General features: G+C 50.8%; 1 protein-coding gene across 2 annotated transcripts; it reads left to right on the top strand.

The window, feature by feature from the left end:
* The first annotated feature begins 7,897 nt into the window (after window positions 1-7,897).
* SIX2 (SIX homeobox 2) lies at window positions 7,898-17,667 on the top strand. 2 transcript variants are annotated; one of them, XM_060247680.1, is made up of 2 exons: window positions 7,898-8,520; window positions 17,322-17,667. In XM_060247680.1, the coding sequence occupies exons 1-2, from the start codon at window positions 7,961-7,963 to the stop codon at window positions 17,623-17,625; spliced, it is 864 nt and encodes a 287-aa protein (XP_060103663.1). In that variant the 5' UTR covers window positions 7,898-7,960; the 3' UTR covers window positions 17,626-17,667. The 2 variants fall into 2 exon arrangements, with proteins under 2 accessions (XP_060103663.1, XP_060103654.1); XM_060247671.1 differs by having other exon boundaries at window positions 7,898-8,526.
* The last annotated feature ends 897 nt before the right edge of the window (window positions 17,668-18,564 follow it).

Here is an 18,564-nt window from a genome sequence, read left to right as displayed (position 1 = left end):
GAAGGATTGGTCCAGCATAAAGTGAAACCCGAACCTAGGCTTATTTATGCTACTTTTTGAAAGTAAGTAGCACTGAGTTCCATGACCATGACGCTTACTGCTTCCGGTTAAAGTATAACTTTCAGGACTTACTGTTCCACATAGTTCCATTGAACCTTTCGCACTAGGAAAAGCTCACGTGACTGAAGCCGAAAAGTCCCACTCTGTCACCCGAAGAACAGGGCTTAGGCTATTGTTGCTCTACTGGAAAGTGGAATGAAGTCCAGGCTAGCCCGATCTCGTCAGATCTCGGAAGCTAAGCAGGGTCAGCCCTGGCTAGTATTTGGAAGGGAGGCCTCCAACGAATACCAGGGGTGTGACTCAGGGGCAGACAATGGCAAATCACTTCTAGATTCTCTCGCCTTCAAAACAAATCTAGCTGGCCACCTAGTGGTGCTAAAATAACTTCTGGTTGCCAGGCAATCTTAGGATCTCCTGGCTATACTACAGACAGCGTCATACGATAATTGGTGGGATAAAGGACTGGCCGTTTTACTCCGACGCAAAGGTGAATGAGACTTAGAATGTGCTAAGAATGCTGAAGATTGCAACACAAATGCGCTTCCCTTGGCTTGAATCCTTCTCTTGCTGCAATCCTGGATGCAATTACTTGTGAGTAAGCCCTATTGGATACAGTAGGATTTCCTGCCAAGCAAGCATTCTTTTTCCAGGCCATAAAGAAACGCTCCCCGCAGGTCTGGAGAAAAATGTCAGGCCACATAGGACTGCCTTGCAGAAGTGTCTCCCTGTGGTGCCTTCTCCGTGTGCTGTCTGTGCTGAACGGCTGGCTTTTCTCCTGTGAGTGTTTAGCAGGACAGGACTACTTTGTCCGCATGCTTTTGAGAAAGGCTTAATGCACAGAAAGGGGCAATGGAAGCTTTTCAAGGGAATTAACGTCACTTGGTCAATAACAACCCATGAAGCCTGGGCATTTTTCTCCAGGTCGTTGGCAACCGCAGCCATAAACAAGACCAGCCGCCTTGGCTTAAGACAAGAGGCTTTCCTGAGGGAACCAGTCAATGGGTGGAGAAGCGACCAACCGAACGTTTGCAGGCGACCGCCTGAACGCACCGGTATCAGGGACCCTGCGGCGGATCATGGCATCTCACCCCCCTCTCCCCTCCCCTCCCCTCCCCTCCCCTCGAATTCCGTTCCCCCCTGCTGCCGCATAGCAGCTCCCCCCCGCCTTGCCCCAGATTTGCTTTCAAGCCCAGTTTGTGAGCGTAATCGAGTTAAGCGCTACATTATCCGCAATCTCCCCCCTCCCCTCTCCTGCGGTCCCTCCCTGAAGGGCCAGGGCCCACCGCCAGACAAAAGGGGCTCTGAACCACTACTCCTCCCCCCCCCTTCCAAAAAAGAAAGGACGCGGAGGAGCGCGCCTTTGGGCCTCTGGGCTGAGAAGCGGGAGGTTGGGGGAAGCAGGCTGGCCTTTCGTCTGGGGGTGGGGGGAAGGCGGGAGTTTTGCAGGACCCGGCTGGCAGGCCGCAAGCCCCAGCCTAGTCATCTCTCCAGATCAGTCCTGCTGGAGGGCTTCTGGCGGGCTGGCTGGGATCGGGGCTCGCAAGTTCAGCGCCCAACTGGACAAAAACGTAGAGCTTTCTTCTTGCTAAAGGCACGGCCGGGAGACAGTTTCTCGGGGACAGGGGAGGGCGGTCGTCGGATCAGGTCCGAGATCCTGTGGAGGGATCACCTCTGTAGCAGCGATCTCCTCCGCCCACCGTCACCATTTTACATTAACAAGATAGAGTTGCCCACAGGTCAGGAGGAAACTGTCCTGTCCCTTTCATTGAGACTTCATGCGTCAAAACGGGCAGCTGAAGAACATAAGAACATAAGAGAAGCCATGTTGGATCAGGTCAATGGCCCACCCAGTCCAACACTCTGTGTCACACAGTGGCCCAAAAAAATTATACACACACACACACACACACACACACACATATATATATATACACACTGTGGCTAATAGCCACTGATGGACCTCTGCTCCATATTTTTATCTAACTCCCTCTTGAAGCTGGCTGTGCTTGTGGCCGCCGCCACCTCCTGTGGCAGTGAATTCCACATGTTAATCACCCTTTGGGTGAAGAAGTAATTCCTTTTATCTGTTTTAACCTGTCTGCTCAGCAATTTCATCGAATGCCCACGAGTTCTTGTATTGTGAGAAAGGGAGAAAAGTACTTCTTTCAATGTCGTTGAGGTGGATGACATTCCAAGGTTAATAACTTCCTATTAACCTTCCATTAAGGGGTCTGGACTGTTTTTCGAAAGGAAGTTGGCAACTGTATAGTAGTGAGCGTTTGATACCCCTTGGAGCTTTCTCTATATATGTATGCATGTATGTGTATACCCACCTGTACTTATTTCCAGATGTTCTCAGGATTACAGCCTTCAGCAGAGTTATTGGAGGATACCTAGATAAACAGCAACAGTCCTCTTGCTAACGGTATTGGCTAATAATAACAAGCTGTCAGTATAATCTTCTAGCATTATTACTGATTTTTTTTCCAAAAAAATGTTGGTATTTAGCAAGATCTGCAGAAAGTCTCTAACCCTACAAAAAACGTATAGCCCTGGAACAACCACCGGACGACCTATATTGTTGCTGTTGTTGTTTAAAGTGCAACAGTGGCATATTTTCATTTCACAACTTGAGCTCTATAGCGAAGTAACTCTTGCCCGGTTTAATAAGATTGATTCTCAAGCACAGGATTACTTTAAGTCGGCCAAGATCTGAATGCAGCAGCGGTGGCAACAGGTCTGTCTCTGGTCACTGCTGCGATGGGAATCCTGTTGATAATCATCGGCCCAACGCCTCAGGATTCACGTTAGAAAAGCGGTCTATGGGGGGGGGGCACCCCTAATTGAAACACAAACTCACACAAACATATATTCTGCGGCCGGTACTCAGAGTGCTTAAATCTGCCGAAAAAGAACTGGTTCCGGCTGACAGTTGGTGGAATTTTGAAGTGTATTAAGAACCAGTTTTCTTGAGAAGAAACCTCTGCCCAATGAAGTTATTCGGAAGTAAGTGGCCCTGCAAACCTAACTCTCTCCCCCCCCCCTCATTTCTACAGTTGTGCCCCTGTAAGCAACTGGCCTCCTGATGAGAAAATAATTGAGGATGATCGCAGCCTTTCACTTCTCGATCTGACACTCATTTCCGTCGAAGTAAATCTCAATTATTTCAACGGAATTTACTGCAGAAAGGGTGTTTTTGATGGTAATCTTTAGGAGCGATTCTGTTTACTTAGAAATATCTCAGTTAGTTTAATGGGACTTAGTCGTCAGTAAAAGATCGCAGTTTTCCTTCCCATTCTCGAAGCCAGTCAAGCCACGACCGAAGCCCCACTTAGCTAACAAAAGTCAGGATTTCGCCCTGCTTATTTTGAAGGTCAGATCTCCCCAAAGGTCCGTGACTGTCCGTGGCTTAGCTGGCCGTTTCTCGTCCAGAATCTGAATAGCGTTGGAACTTCTCCGGAATCAAATAGACTTGCAGGCATCTCGAATCCACACGTTGCCAAACCGCCTTTGATATTTGGGGAGCTGGCCCAAGACCCGAACATTGTCCCGACAGCCGGGGGTTCCTTGCAGCCTAGCTCATGAGCGGGGGAGGTTTTCGGGGGTGGGGGGACGCTCACTTTTTTGCATGGACTGATCATTCCCCGCCACGGGCCCTGACGTCTCCCTTCCGGCCCGGGTCAGCAGCAGCTGCTGGTCTCTGATTCTCACCCCCCACCGCCACCACCATCACCCGTTTCAGCTGTTGCGGTTTTCGGATTCGAACTAGCTCCACTTGCGCCTGAGACATCCGCAAGAGCGGCGGCGGCGGGGTGGGGAGGGGGATTGCCCTTCTTGAAACTTCTTCAACTATTCACAAAAGACCCCAATTAACAAAACGGGGCGTTTCTGCTCTCAAATGCAATCTGCTCAATTTGCAACTTTGCTTTCTAATTCTAATATAATAGTATAGCTTATTGTTCCGTTGTCCGAACTTCTGTCACTATACTATACTCCACCCGAGCTGGATGCTTCTCAGCGCGCCTTTTACTCAGGAGGACGCGCTGTGCCTTTCTCTAAACACGTTTACCCAGTAAAGAAAACCCACGGAGTTTAGTGGGGTTCACTTCCACAAGATGAACATAGGATGGCAGCCATTTAACACAGAGCTCCCTGCCACTGTCTTCATACCATCCTACATAGGGGGGCACCCTATGTAGCCCTGACAATGACACCCACCCAGGACGCCGGGACGGAGCGCGGGGCTGACTGGGGAAGCGGCCAGTCTTTTGACAAGGGTTCGCTTCGACTTGCAAACCAGCCCTCCCCGGTTGCACCAGAAGTGCACGAATTGCGCTTTGCTTCAAAGAAACTAAGGCTGCAAGTCTTTTTTTTTTTTTTTTAACATTTTCCTTACTTTTCTGGGAGTAAGCCCCGTTGAACAAAATGGAACTTCTTGGTAATTTTACTTAGAAACCTAAACCGGGGGGTGCAGATCGCAGCCCAGAAGCTTTAGCATGTGTGTGTGTGTGTGTGTGTGTGTGTGTGTGTGTGTGTGCAGGGGTATCTTTCCTTTGTTTCCATTGATCCGCAGGCGGCAGCTGAGCAGGCTGTATGTGCGTCTGGCACATCCCGATCGGAAACCCATCCGTTAGATGTGCAACCGCCTGAAATCAATAGGATCTTTCAGGTAAGTATGAGTTCCGGGTACACACAGGCTGTTCGATGCACACGTGCCGGTTCCTCCGAAATGAACTCCACTGGGACCGGTCAAGGGGAGAAACCCGGGCTTGGCTCTCAGGTTTGCGAGTCGCGGCTGCAGCGGCCTGGTTTCGTTTGTTTGCTTGCTAAACTAGGCGAACTCTTTATGCAATCTGCTGAACCCGCTTCCCACTTTTTTTTTAAAAGGCCACACTTCGGAGACCGTACTTCAAAGGAAGAAAAGAAAGTTTTCTTTGGGTCTGGATCCCATTCAGATGTCCAACCCGTTTTATGCAGTTCTAGGAGAAGAAGGGGAGGAAGAAGCCAGAAAGGAGGTCCTATCTCTCTGAAGCTCAGTTGTTGCTAGACCGAATGAATGAAAGCGCAGCTCCCTTGGCTTTCCCGAGCCCCTTCCAGCTTGTTCCGTCCCGGCTTCTCCGCACCAGGCGTCGGAGTTGAGTTTCCAGCCGCCTGCGCAGGCAGAGCCCGAAGGTTCATCAAGGCGCAGCAGGACTCGCGTTCCCCAGCGGCCGCTTCCCGGAAAGGCAGGAGCCGGCTGCGAAGCCGATCTCTCTCTGCCCCACCGCCCGAGGCCTCCCGGCATTGCCTCCAAGCCAGGCTTTAGTTCCGCACGGGAGCCGAGACTTCGATCCCCGCAGGATGGGACCCCCGGATCTGACCTCGGCGCTGGAGGGGCTCCGGACAGCCACTATCCCTCCTGCCCTCGCCGTCTCTTTCTGGGACCGCAGTGACTGTCCCTTGCAGAGGTAGTTCTCCTGTGAATTGGCGCTCCGAGATCAAGGAGAGCTCTTCAACCGGTTAGCCCCGGATCCTATTTTTAATCCTGCCACCACCGGATCAGTTACTTTAACAAAAATGCCTTTGAGTTTGTGCAGAATGGATTTTCTCACTCTCGAACAGAGACGGGCCTGGGTACGCTTAACAAATGCGACTTCCAGATGGGCTTAAACCCCGGTACTTCTCAGTTTGCGAAATAAGCAGGGGGATCTACCTTGGGCTGAATCAGCCAGCCGCTTTAGAACATAGGGAGCCTGAGGGAGGGATATTTCCTCTTTTCTTTTCGCCTGGGGCCTGGGGTAGCCGAGAGGGGCAAGAAGCAACGACAGGCGGAAAGGTGCCCCCGCATTTGGTACAAGGGAATCCTGCGAGCCACACAGTCGATCTCCAAGCATCCGTAAACCGAGCTTACTCACCGTTCAGCTAGAATGTCGTGGACATCCGTTTTAAACTAACGCGCCTGCCTCTCTTGCTTCCGCTCATCTCCTTATCTATCCCCTTCACAACGTCGTCCATTTAGAATAAAGAGGTGAAATGAACAAGAGTTGAGGAACGAAAAAAGCAAGAGGACATGCACACAGATCTCTCTCCATTTCCATTTTCACCAGTGATCATAGGCAGGTTGTGGGTGGACGGAGTCCCTGCTCTTTTCCTCCACTGTGCAGATATGTGGGAAACAAGATCTAAGGAGGAGGGGGAGAAGTATCTCTCGGTTACAATTGGCATCCTGATTTTCAAGCCCTACAGAGTTCAAAGGAATTTTCTCCGACGTTCGTGTATTTGTCAGTAGTTTAGAAGCCATAAACCAGAGCCATTAAGTAACTGCGTCTGCTAATTTACGGAGGGATTGCGGCATAAAAGAGGGTTGTTGGGTTTCTTCTTTAGAAATTTCAGGTTAGACGGCAATCCTTTTTTGATTACCTGAAAATAAACTCCAGTTAACCTGTGTCCCTCCTCTCCAAGTTAATGAATATATTTGCATACATTTACCATTATTTTTGTGTATCTGTTTTGTGTATCAGTATCTGTTTCAGTTTTCGGGGCGGCAGGTACAACCCTTCAGCAATTCAAGTCAGCTGAAGTACTTGGACCGATTTCCTTGCCGGTATGATAAAGGGAGGAGTGTAGGGTGGATATCTGAGTTGAGATCAGGATTCTGAAACTGATGAAACTCTTCCTAACGTTAGCGACCATCAAACACTTCGACTGGTAACTTAAAACGCTACCCAAGAAGACAGCCTCTGATCATACTTTAAAAATACATTTACAAAACCGCTTAAAAAAAAAAAAGGAACATTTGCAGTTCCTCAGCTCCATCGGCAGGACTGTTTTCATAATTCCAGGACGCTCCCGAGATCCCTTCAAAACTTTCCCAAAACTATTGCGGTAGATTGTTGTTTTTTAAAACTGCAAAGCACTGACTAAGTAGCACAGCGACTGAGCTGTGGAACCCGCCGCCGGTGCTGTAGCGCCCCCGCTGTCAGTCAGTGGTCAGGCCTGGGTGGGACTCTGGGAGACCCCCTCTGCCCCCCCCCGGTGTTTTGCAGCGTCAATCACAGCGGAAAGTTCTTTTCCCTCCCCCACCTTTCTCCCCCCCCCCCCGCTCCCGGTAACATCCTAGCTCCCAAAGCCCGCCTCCGAGTAGCTCAAAGCAATCTGTCAGCCGAGCCAGGGAGCCACCTCAAAACAGATCGGGTTACTTTTGACTGACAGCGTCACCATGGCAAATCATTTGATTAAAACTATTGTCTTCTCCTTGGCAGTCCCCGGGTCAGATAACTGGACCAATCACAGCGCGGCTAATCACTTTTTCATGCCAGTTTAGAATAATATTATTTGGGAAAGAGGGAAAGGAAGAGAAGAGGGGGGCGAAAAAGAGAAAGGGGGGGAAGACCCGGCGAGGAGAAGAGAGGAGGAGAGGAGCAGAGCGGAGAAGCAGACGAGGAGGCCAGGGGAGCCGGACGGCTTCCATGCAAGAGAGCCTATCGCGGGACAGGAAAGGAGGGGAGAGAGGAAGAGGGAGCCGAGCGGCGATCCCCAGGCCGGCCGGGGGGTGGGGAGAGGAGAGGAGAGGAGAGGAGGAGAAGAGCGCGGCGGTCGCCCTCGGCTAAGAGCGCCGCTCCTCGCACACAATAGAAGCTCCAACTTGGACTGATTGGGAGCGCGCGCCCCCTCCCCTCCCCTCCCTTCCCCTCCAGTGAAAGTTTGCGCTTTGATCCTCCGGCCCGATGGCGCGGCGGTGGCAGCAGCGGCAGCAGCGGCAGCAGCAGCAAAAGGAGCGGCGGCGGCGCTGAGCTAGCCTGGGGCTCGCTGGGCCGGTCGGTGGCGACCGGTGGCCGTGGGTGCGGCGCGCCCCTGGGAGTGCCCTGCGAGCGGGCTGCCCCCTTCCGGCCGGGGCAGATGCACTAGGGCGGGCGCCACCATGTCCATGCTGCCCACCTTCGGCTTCACGCAGGAGCAAGTGGCGTGCGTGTGCGAAGTGCTCCAGCAGGGGGGCAACATCGAGAGGCTGGGCCGCTTCCTGTGGTCGCTGCCGGCCTGCGAGCACCTCCACAAGAACGAGAGCGTCCTCAAGGCCAAGGCCGTGGTGGCCTTCCACCGGGGCAACTTCCGCGAGCTCTACAAGATCCTGGAGAGCCACCAGTTCTCGGCGCACAACCACCCCAAGCTGCAGCAGCTCTGGCTCAAAGCGCACTACATCGAAGCCGAGAAGCTGCGGGGGCGACCCCTAGGGGCCGTCGGCAAGTACCGGGTCCGCCGCAAGTTCCCCCTGCCCCGCTCCATCTGGGACGGCGAGGAGACCAGCTACTGCTTCAAGGAGAAGAGCCGCAGCGTGCTGCGCGAATGGTACGCCCACAACCCCTACCCATCCCCCCGCGAGAAGAGGGAGCTGGCCGAGGCCACCGGCCTCACCACCACCCAAGTCAGCAACTGGTTCAAGAACCGCCGGCAGCGCGACCGGGCGGCGGAGGCCAAGGAAAGGTACGAGTAAGTACGGCTTCCACCAGGGCCCCTCGGGCAGCTCTTGTCGCCCCCCGAAAGGCAGGGACTGTCTCCAAACTCCCTTTACCCGAATTTACTTGGGTGTAAGCTCCAGGACACTCGGCCGGACTTACTCCTGAGTAAATAAACAGAAGGCCGCCCCCTTAGCTATCCACCCCACCAAATCGGCGGTGGAAAAGTTATTCCTTCCCACCACCACCACCCCCAAAAAAGGAAAGAAAGAAAGCGGCCTTTAAAAGATAACCCTGTCTGAGTCTGTTTCAATCCACATTAAGTATATATTTGAGGGACACAATCTAAGAAGAGGAAATGCAGACAAACGTTTTAAACAGCGGTTAGTTCAGGCCAGATCTCTTGTAATGTCAGTGGTGACGTTGATTAAGTTACCCCTGACCAAAATCGGGTTGAGCTCAAGATCCCGCTGCGATCCTAAACCACCTCCTGAAATTCAGAACGGAATGAAATTAACTGGAAGGTGGGACCGGAGGGCGATCCCTTTCTTGAAGCGCTTGCTTCCTCTCCACTCCTTCTCTAGTTTTCTGATGTGCATATTTTAAAAATCTTATTCTGTAAGCCATTTCAGTAAGAAAGAACCCAAAATAACGTGGGGGGAGGGAGCAGACAGAACGATGTTCCGCATTCTTTTGTCTTTGCATGAGTTATGTAATTTACCTCGAACACGTCGCAGGCCATAAGGTCGCAGTTAGGCCCAGCCTCTGGGGATGAAATGAAGAGTTTTACGCCGCTTTCTAAACTAATTTACTCACTACGGAACCAAGCTCAGTTGCTGGTGACCAAAAGGGAATTTTTCAGGCTGGTAACCAGCAGCCCCTTTCTTCTTAATTGGACTCACTGGTCTGGCAGATGGAGGGCTACTGGCTTCAGGCTTACAGTATTGTTGGGGAAATGGCTTTCACAGGCCTCCCAGTTCTTGTTTCCTTCAAAACTGAACTGCTCTGCGGCCCCTGGGTGTGAGACCTGCTGTCGCCAGAGTTTTTCCGCAATGCTAATGGTCATGGGGGGGGGGGGGGATCCAAGTCCAGTGGCACCTTTAAGACCAAAGTGTAGGCATGCATAGTTGAAGCCTGCTTGCACACGAAAGCTTATGCCTTAAATAGAACTTTGTTGGTTTTAAAGGTCCCACTGGACTCAAATTTTGTCCTGTCGCTTCAAACCAACAGGGGCGCCCACATGGTCAGCATCATTCTCTGGTTTCCAGGGATCTGCTGTATCTTCCCATTGGACCCTGGATTTCAATTGGAGGGATGACGGACAACCCAAGAAAAAACAGGGGCTTGGTAAAATAGCTTGCAGGTAGTCTTGGGGAAGTATGGCGGGTGTGTGTGGCGGAGCAGCGTGATGCCTTTTATTAACCGATCAAAATACCACAGACAAGGGAATGAGCAACTTTTGGCTTTCCCCACAACTCCAGATCAGGCCGGACTTTTCTGCCGGACAAACTCAAACCGGTGTGTGTGCCTGTGTCTGGTCACGATCTTTCTGATGCGTTTCAAGTGGGCGTCGGCCACACCTCGCTGCTAACAGCTCCATTTCCTTGGAAATAAATCCTATTAGTTTCAGTTCAGCTTGAAGTCCAGAGGAGCAGGCTTACCTATCCGGATGCAAATTCTTTTCACTTGAGGAGGCAGGCAGTCAGTTCCTACTAAACAGCAGGGGACCTTCTAGGGGCTCAGCTGATTTGTGAGACAGGAATACTTTGTTGTAACTATTTCATATTTTTCATATTAATAATAATTTACGAGGCATAATAAGAGCATCTCTATATGTTCTGATGTAACAATCGACCTTTTATATATAATTTATCCCCTGAAGTCCCCTTCCAGCTATTTCACGGTCTCTTAGAGCAACATCCTAGACTTTTAAAATTGTTTAGAGATCCTAGCCTGAGTCCTGTATCTTTAAGGCTGAGATTCTGCTCGCACTTCCTTGGACATCAAGGAACCCTTTCTTATCCATGCATAAATAGGCATAGGATTGGGCTGCCCCTCACACGGACGCCCGATGTCACAGACCGGAGTAAGCAGCTAATCTTTCCCACCCACGATCTGCACACCCGAGAGGCTTAATTGTCCGGTTGCAGGGGGGCACGAATATCAATAGCGAGGAAAGCGACCTGGGTCTGCACTGCCGTTCAGATGCTTTATGAAAAACTTGAGACGAGAGCCCACTTCGGAACTAGGCCAAATGGAATTCGCTTTCCCTGGAGTTTCTATCCCGTCTATTTCGAAACATTGCCAGAGATAAACCGGGAAATCTTCGGTATGACAGGGGAGGGGAGAAAGCAGCGTAAAAATCTATTTAGAAAAAGGAATCTGGACGGAAGGAGGTCGCCATGGCGGTCTATAGACGTCTACCCCGGAAGCCTTAGGTGATGCCTAGGCCGCTTTAGTGTGGAAAGGCGGCAAGCATTCACAGTGGTGCAGCCGATGGAGTATGGGTCTCTTGGCTACTCTAGAGAAGTGGCTACTCGACAGAAGTGGGCGGTAGCCTTCGGAAGCCACCCACAGTTAATATAATTCTTTGGTTCTAAACTGGGAAGCAGGTTTTGTTGGATACGGTTGCCTTACGAGTGGATTTGCTTGGAAATAATTCAGTGGATCGCCCTGGAGTTTATGTGCTGTGATTTGTGGGTTGCAGGGCAGCACCTCGGGTCTCGGGGCAATTACGTGGCAGCAGTTCGCACGGGAGGGAAGTCGCTCTTCAGCTGGAAGACCCAGGCGCACCCTTGGGCAGCTGAGGGACACGAATGTCTTCCTCAAGCTGATTTAGACCAACTCCCGATCATTATCCATGTAAAGGAATGTGCCCGGGCCTTTCTCTGTAGAATAGGAGCCGGGCAATTCTGATCTTCGGCAGGCTGAGGGTAATTTACTATCCCTATGCAGAATTACTGCAGTCTAAAATCATGTTTAGATTAGTAGGGCTCTGCATGGGATTAAGCCGGCGGGCGCCCTGCTTGTCGCACGCGGCCTAACAACTGGGATCTCTCACTTTTGAGAGGGAAGTCTTCCACCGGCAAGGCTGTGTTCTGAGCCCAGCGGCAGTTTCAGCGCTTGGCACAGGCGCCCACCATATATGGGTTAAAGAGGTTGGTATATAATAGAAGGAGGCTGGTATAATAAAACAGACAACATCTGCCTGGAGTTACTCTCTATACTGCAGTCCCCCTCCCCCTCTTGGAGACTTCTCTGGAGAATTGGTCTCCGAACGCGGAAGCGATCAACTGGATTTCCATACAAAAGTGGATGTAGATCATACCCCAAACGTGCATATTTAATTGGAAATAAATCCTCTAATTCGGTGGGATTTTTCTCAATTAAATGTGTACAGATTTCAAGCTTGAATCCGAAGTAACTAGTTATAAGAAACCCCATCCACCGCCTCGAATTTACGATGGTTTTCATTCACTTTTAATAGGAGGAAAATTATATACTTTCACTTAGTGTGTTCTAAATATTTGTAGATCCTTTTTGTAGATCTGTTTGTCCCAGATAGATTTTAGATGCAGTCCCATCCCAGGAATATTTACTCGGAAGTAGTTCCCACCGATTTTGATGAGGTTTCTGTTTCAAAGTAAAGGCGAACCACAATCTGTTTACAGTGGATGCCCAGTTCCGGAATAGGTTTTCATCAACAGTTTCCAGTTTGACACCACCAGGCTGAAAACTTGATGTCTGCCCTGAGCTGAGTGGGTGGGTGGGTGTTCTCTCCTGCTTCAGAAACAAGTCGCAGATTTGACACCTTTGCGGGTTGAAATGCAGCGTTCTGTCCCTGCGTGAAATCTCCTCTCCCCACACAAGCTAAGAAGTTCCCCTGGAACGTTCAGTACCGAATATTTCTCTTCTATGACCCAGCAGAGATTTGTGCGGAAACTCTGCGCTTTTCTAGTGTGCCTGGTTCTTTCCCTGGGGTCCAGGTGGTTTCAAATACCAGATCCCCCGGTTATTAGTTCAGTATGAGTACAAGTGGCACTTGAATTAACTAGGTCCTCTGGAAGGAAATGTGGCTCAGTGGTAGAGCATCTGCTTGGCATGCAGAAGATGACTCGATTCAATCCCCCGCTGGCATCTCCAGTTAAAGGCCCCGGTAGGAGACCTCTGCCTGAGACCCTGGAGAGCCGCCGCCAATCTGAGTGGACAATACTGATCTTAATGGACTGACAGTCTGAGTCAGTGACAGTGTAAGGCAGCTTCATGTGTCCCGGGAGTTTTTGATGGCTGGGGGTTATGCGACCAAGGAACCCAGCTCCATCGGCTTTGTGCTTATTCGAAAGTAAATGCGACGTAGCAAACTGTATTGAGGACTGCGGGTTCGCTCTGTCTCCGGTCCTTAATGGCTGGAATGTCTGCAGTCCCGCATGCCTGGAGATTGCGTTCCTTTCTGTAACTGTTAAACTCCCCTGAGCGCTGGCGTTGCAGTGTCGGCGGTCTGGGATCGGGATCCGGAAGCAGGATTCGTTCTCTTCGGATTCCTGAAGGGTCCTGGGCGTTTTGGCTTGATGAGGTGAAAGCGATCCTTTCGCTACTTAATAGGACCCCGAGCACATAGAATGCCCTAAGGAAGAAAGTTAATATCCCATTTAGAGCTCTCCTTTGGTATGGAAAAGGCTTTAGGGTTCCGCGGCCTCTGGCGAGGACACAGATCGGGTTTCTAAATAAATGAGTGGCTCTGCAGGGCCCAGGCAGCCGAAATCCCCGATGGGCCGTAAACCGCCGATAGCCTGCACCTTTCTGGTCAGCCCAGCCCTCGAGTGACTCAGAGCCCCCAGAAAGCCGCGTTTAAGGCCGCCCGGCAGTTTTGCATCCCTGCACACCAGCTGCGCCTCCAAGCCGCTTTAAGGTGATCGTGTCAGTTGGGGGCTGAAGGCAGGAAGGGGTGCCGACCAAATCAATTGTAATATAACACCGCCCCCCCCCCAAGCCCCGAATAAGAAGGGGGAAATCTGGCAGTTCGGTTGCTAGCCAAGTAATCCGAATAGCAAAAGGATTATAGGTGCAAGACCCCAGTTGCTCGATGGAAAAGTGTGTTGTAGACACCTTGATTTCATCCTGACAAATTTACTTGGAAGCAGATGAGAGTCCCGTGGGTGCTACTTTCTACCTGAAGTGCTTGGGAAGGCAGAAGAGAGCTGACTCCATTTAAATCCAAGGGGATATCGCCTCGGCTAATCCTAGTCAGACTAATGAAGTTCTAAATTACAGGGAGAGCTCGATTCTGCTTACTTGCCGGGAAGAGTCCTATTGACACGGTTTCTAGTACGGGCGCTCCAGCAGCAGCAACCTCGCTTGGAAGTTTTTGCTGGCTCCCAGGGAGTCAATCTCATGGTATTCAGTAGGCTTTACTTCTGAGCGGCCTATTGAAAACAATATAGGTTTTATTTCTAAACGAAGGTGTTTATGGCTATGGACAGCAGGGTGTGCCCCAGTCACTTCATGAAACTCTGCTTTGGATCCGAGCGGACCTGACAGCGCTGGAGCAGGTTGTAACGTCTCTGTAAGGGAATGAGGCTCCCATCCTCAGCCCTATTCACTACCTGAATAGCTTCCCTGACTTCACTGGCAGCTGGGCGGGCTGGCGAAATGCTTCGGTTCATCACGGTTTTTAATCGAGCAGTAAATGGCAACGCTCCCGTAAATACGAGATATTGAATATATTACATCAGACCGCTCTATAGTCCTGTTATTACAAGAGATGCATGGATTTATGTGGGTGTTCAGAAGAGACTTGCAGTGCAGTCCTAGACGGGACACAGTTGGAGTCCAGGGGCACCATGAAGATCAACACAGTTTAATTCAGGGTATAAGCTTCGGTGTGCATGCACACTTCACCAGAGCCATCTGATTCATTGTGCGCATGCACAGGAACGTTTATACCCAGAATAAAATTTTGTTGGCGTTCAAGGTGCCCCTGGACTCACACCTGTTCTATTGCGCGGCTCCCCACTGAATCAAGCCTAGGCAGAGTTACTTCTTTCTAAATCCATTGACATCCATTCAGTGTTGCGCTAGGTATGGGCCGGTAGTTTCTCAGCCCAGATCTCCTTTCTGCCACGAATGCTCCGAGCAGTCCGAAGCAAGCTCCCTGAGCTACCTGAATAGGTTCACATTGTGTACCTGAAGAAAAAAAAACACTATGGAAATACCAGTTATTGACTGTTGATCAGGCTACAACTGGCGCCCCCTGCTCAGACTCCATGCTGAGGATCGTGGCCCTTGTTATTTTTCAAAATCTGTTTCCTCCACTACCTAATTGTACTGAAAAGTAGGCTCATCAGGGTCAAAGTATATTTTTAACGATCTCTCTGTAGGATCTGAATGACTCTGAATAGATCTAAATTTGAGACCAGGGGCACCTTTAAGACCAGCATAATTTTATTAAAGGTATAAGCTTCCTTGGGCAGACACACTTCTTCAGATACAATAAAATGGAATTTGCCAGTCCATGCACATAGGTAGAGGGCGAGCAGTAAATTATCATACAACATAATTAAGATATTTAACAGATTCAAGGACTAACCAGGAACAACAGACTTAGTTTATATGGCTACCATTTGTTTGGGCTTAATCGGGGACATAGTGAAGGAAATATGTCAAAATTTGAGATGGATGGGCCTATGTAGCCTTCTTAATTGTGGAATGCTGAGAGTAATTAACCAAGACCCTGTCATTGAGCTCCATCAGACTCCTTTCAAGCATGGAGGCCACCTTTCAGCATCTCCTTTGAAATGGGAGGGTTAGCTGAGTAGAGTTATCTCCCCTGCCCTCAGACCAGAGAAACATTCCAATCTATCATTCCAAATTACATTACATTCTACTATCATTAGGTTACATTACAATCTACTATTCTAATCTATTATTTCAAACAGGAAATGAAATAAAGAGGAGGTATGGCCCTTCTGTGGGATTGATGAGAATGCAGATGTAAAGTGCATAAGATTACCATATGTAGTAAAATAAGAAAACAATATCCCTGTTAAGTCCTGGGGATTCCATTGTTCTGAGCGTTGTAATGCCTTATAACTCAGCAGTCTCCCATTCTAGTCTGTTCCTGAAGTACCTTTGTAACAAAACAACTACTTTGAGGTCAGCGGTTGAATGTTCTGGAAGGCTGAAGAGTTCTCCTGCAGGTTTCACAGTCTTGTGACTCTTGATGACGGATCTGTGTCCATTTATCCTTTGGCATAGGGCTCGACCTGTTGTTTGGCCTATGTAGAGAACAGAAGGATATTGTTGGCATTTAATGGCAGTGTTAGAAGACAAGTATGTGGATGAGCATGTGATGGTGTAGTTGATGTTGTTAAGTCTAGTGACTGGGTTGTCTGTGGCAGCGAAGTTGGCATCTAGGTTGTGGGTTGTTTGAGATTGGGGGGCTGTCTGTGCTCAAGTAAGGTAAGCCTCTCATTTAGCGTAGCGGGGCTTGCTTTGCAGTAGCCACGCTCACGATTGCGCAGTTCAAAGTTAGAGTTCAGTAGCATCTTTAAGACCAACAAAGTTTTGTTCAAGATATAAGCTTTCGTGTAGACACACATTTCTTCAAATAAAACGAAATGGGAGAAAACCATTCAAACTTATAGACGGTGTGGGGGGGGGGGGCAAATCAGCATATAACATGATATAGACGTTTTGAGACAAAGCAGGGACCACAAACCAAGATACCCCTCAGGTCCCACTTAAACAGAAGGACCCGGTCCACAGAGGACTGGCACCCTCAGTTTCACCCCGACAGTTGCAGTGCCAAGCCAAGCGTGCCTGGCATCTACTTCCCATCAAGACATTTCAAGGGTTGGATCAGCTTTATGGAAAGCGGTGGCGGCCCGTTTCTAAACTCATACGGGCCTTTCCAGCTAGCGGTCCTATGTCTGGGAGAGCTATGGGTAATGCAGATCTCTGCTCAGATGGGCATTTCGTCTTCCGCCGGGAAAGCAGCACTGGTAGCGGCCTACAGACGCCTGGAAGTTCAAACTCGTCATCGGAGCCAGTCCTGCGCTCCTCCATTTGAATGTAATTTAACGGTTGGCAGCAGAAATCCTAAATGGTAAATTTGAGCAGTGTGATTTCTCGGAATGAAAGATCATCAGGGATCTAACAGAAGGGCTCCAGTATTTCTTAACCCCTGTGGGGGGCTGTCTACAGAGGCCAGCAGAAGCAGCAGGGCGGAGGGACGGAGAGCAGCAGCGCTTCTCGGGGGGAGCAGCAGGCTGTGAAATGCGCAGGCCGCCGCGGGGGTCCCTCCTTCGAAAGTGGGGGGGGGAGGGAGGGAGCATAAATCGCGCCTTGGGAGACGCGCTTGCGGGAGAGTCTTTGCTGCCGTCACTCCCTGCGTGGCTTAAAGGCAGGGCCTCAGAGCGGCCGCTGCGCAGAAACTGGACCTGACCAGGTGCCCCCCGCCCCCTGCTACACCCTCTCAGCCTCCCCTGCCGCCGCACGGGATGATTGGGAAGGAAAGGCCGGGGAAGAGCCGTCCCCAAATCAAATCGATCACGAGGGACTCCCTGACCCAGCAGACTCTCGTCCTTCTAGGTCGGTTGAAGTAGATGGGTTTGGGAGGCCGGGGCTTCGCTTAAGACCGCCTTGCCAGTCTCCAGTCCTCTTGGAGTCAAAATACACGAAACCCTTCTGGGTGTGACGTACTGGGGGAAGGGCGAGGGGCTGTAGCGGGGCTTCCTTCCGAGTAGACAGTTGTACAGAAGTTCGGCCGTGTCGATACAGTCCGCAAACTAAGCTATGTCCCCCCCCCTTTTTTTTCCCCCTTCCCTCCAGGGAGAACAACGAAAATTCCAGCTCTAATGGCCACAACCCGCTTTCCTCTTCCTTGAACGGCAACAAGGCGGTTTTGGGCAGCTCAGAAGACGAGAAAACGCCCTCCGGGACGCCGGATCACTCTTCCTCCAGCCCGGCCTTGCTGCTCAATTCGAACCCAAGCCTACAGCCGCTCCACGGCTTGGGTCACCCTCAGGGTCCCAGCGCCATTCCAGTCCCCAGCGCGGACCCTCTGCACCACCACAGCTTGCAAGACTCCATCCTCAACTCCATGTCCTCCAACCTGGTCGATCTGGGCTCCTAAGACCCTCGTGGGCCCCGCCCGCGGCCCCGGAGCCCCAACCTGGTCCCTCCCTGGGCCCTTGGAAGGGACGAGGACAGACTGGACGTCACGCTTGGGATGGCTGGCCGGGCGGAAGGGACTGGGAGCTCAAGACAAGTCCGCAAGTCCCGCTGGGAAGCCTAGAGAAAGCCTGGAGAAACTGGCGGCAGAGGGTGGAAGACTTCGGCGAGGGGACTGATACAGGAAGCAGCCCTGCCCCCAGCGCTCATGTATCTCTTGGCATGTGCTGCGACTCAGCCCCGAAGTTGCCAACGTTTTCACCGGCATGTGCTGCTATGCCCTTAACCACAACTTAATTGGCAGGGATCCCCAGGTGGCGGTTTCTTAGTAGGGGGATGAATGTCATCACTTATTGATTTCTGCCCATTCAGGTTAGAGGCACAGAGGCCGGTGGAAAAGCAGGTAACCCTATGGCCAACTTGGTTTGGGATTCCACCCCCCCCCTCCCCAATAGGTCCGTCTGAAATCAGTGGGATTTCTTTTCTGGCTCTAAGGGATCCTAGGCTGCAGTGCACTATGTCTGTGCCACCGAAGCAATTTTGTTGACTTCAATAGGAATACTCTGGGTTGAGAATGGCAGTCAAAAGCACTCTGCATTTTAGGGAGGACCCTGAGAGCTCCTGTTTAAAGGAAAGCCCCCTCAGCAAACACAGCAGCCGCAAGAGAACTACTATAGGCCACTGTAAGTTACAATTGAAACGCTGTAGTAATTGCCTTGTAAAGAGCAGCTCTAGTCTAGCCTCGCCCGCTCCTTTGTAGCTGATGCTATGCAAAATGGAAAAGGAAAAGGAAGGGGGGATCTTTCACCTGTCTGTGTGGTGCTTTGGCCATTCTTTGGGACAAGAATGGGGCGATTCACAAACCGCTTAAGTGGCTTAAGCCAGAGAACTTGCCTTCGAC

This window comes from Heteronotia binoei, chromosome 1, assembly GCF_032191835.1.
Source record: "Heteronotia binoei isolate CCM8104 ecotype False Entrance Well chromosome 1, APGP_CSIRO_Hbin_v1, whole genome shotgun sequence".
Taxonomy (NCBI): domain Eukaryota; kingdom Metazoa; phylum Chordata; class Lepidosauria; order Squamata; family Gekkonidae; genus Heteronotia; species Heteronotia binoei.
This window is presented reverse-complemented; position numbering and strand designations above follow the sequence as displayed.

Coding starts and splice junctions, on each gene's coding strand:
- SIX2 (XM_060247671.1), top strand. CDS start 7,961: ATGTCCATGCTGCCCACCTTCGGCTTCACGCAGGAGCAAGTGGCGTGC. Junction 8,527..17,321: donor GAGGCCAAGGAAAGGTACGA/GTAAGTACGGCT, acceptor CCTTCCCTCCAG/GGAGAACAACGAAAATTCCA.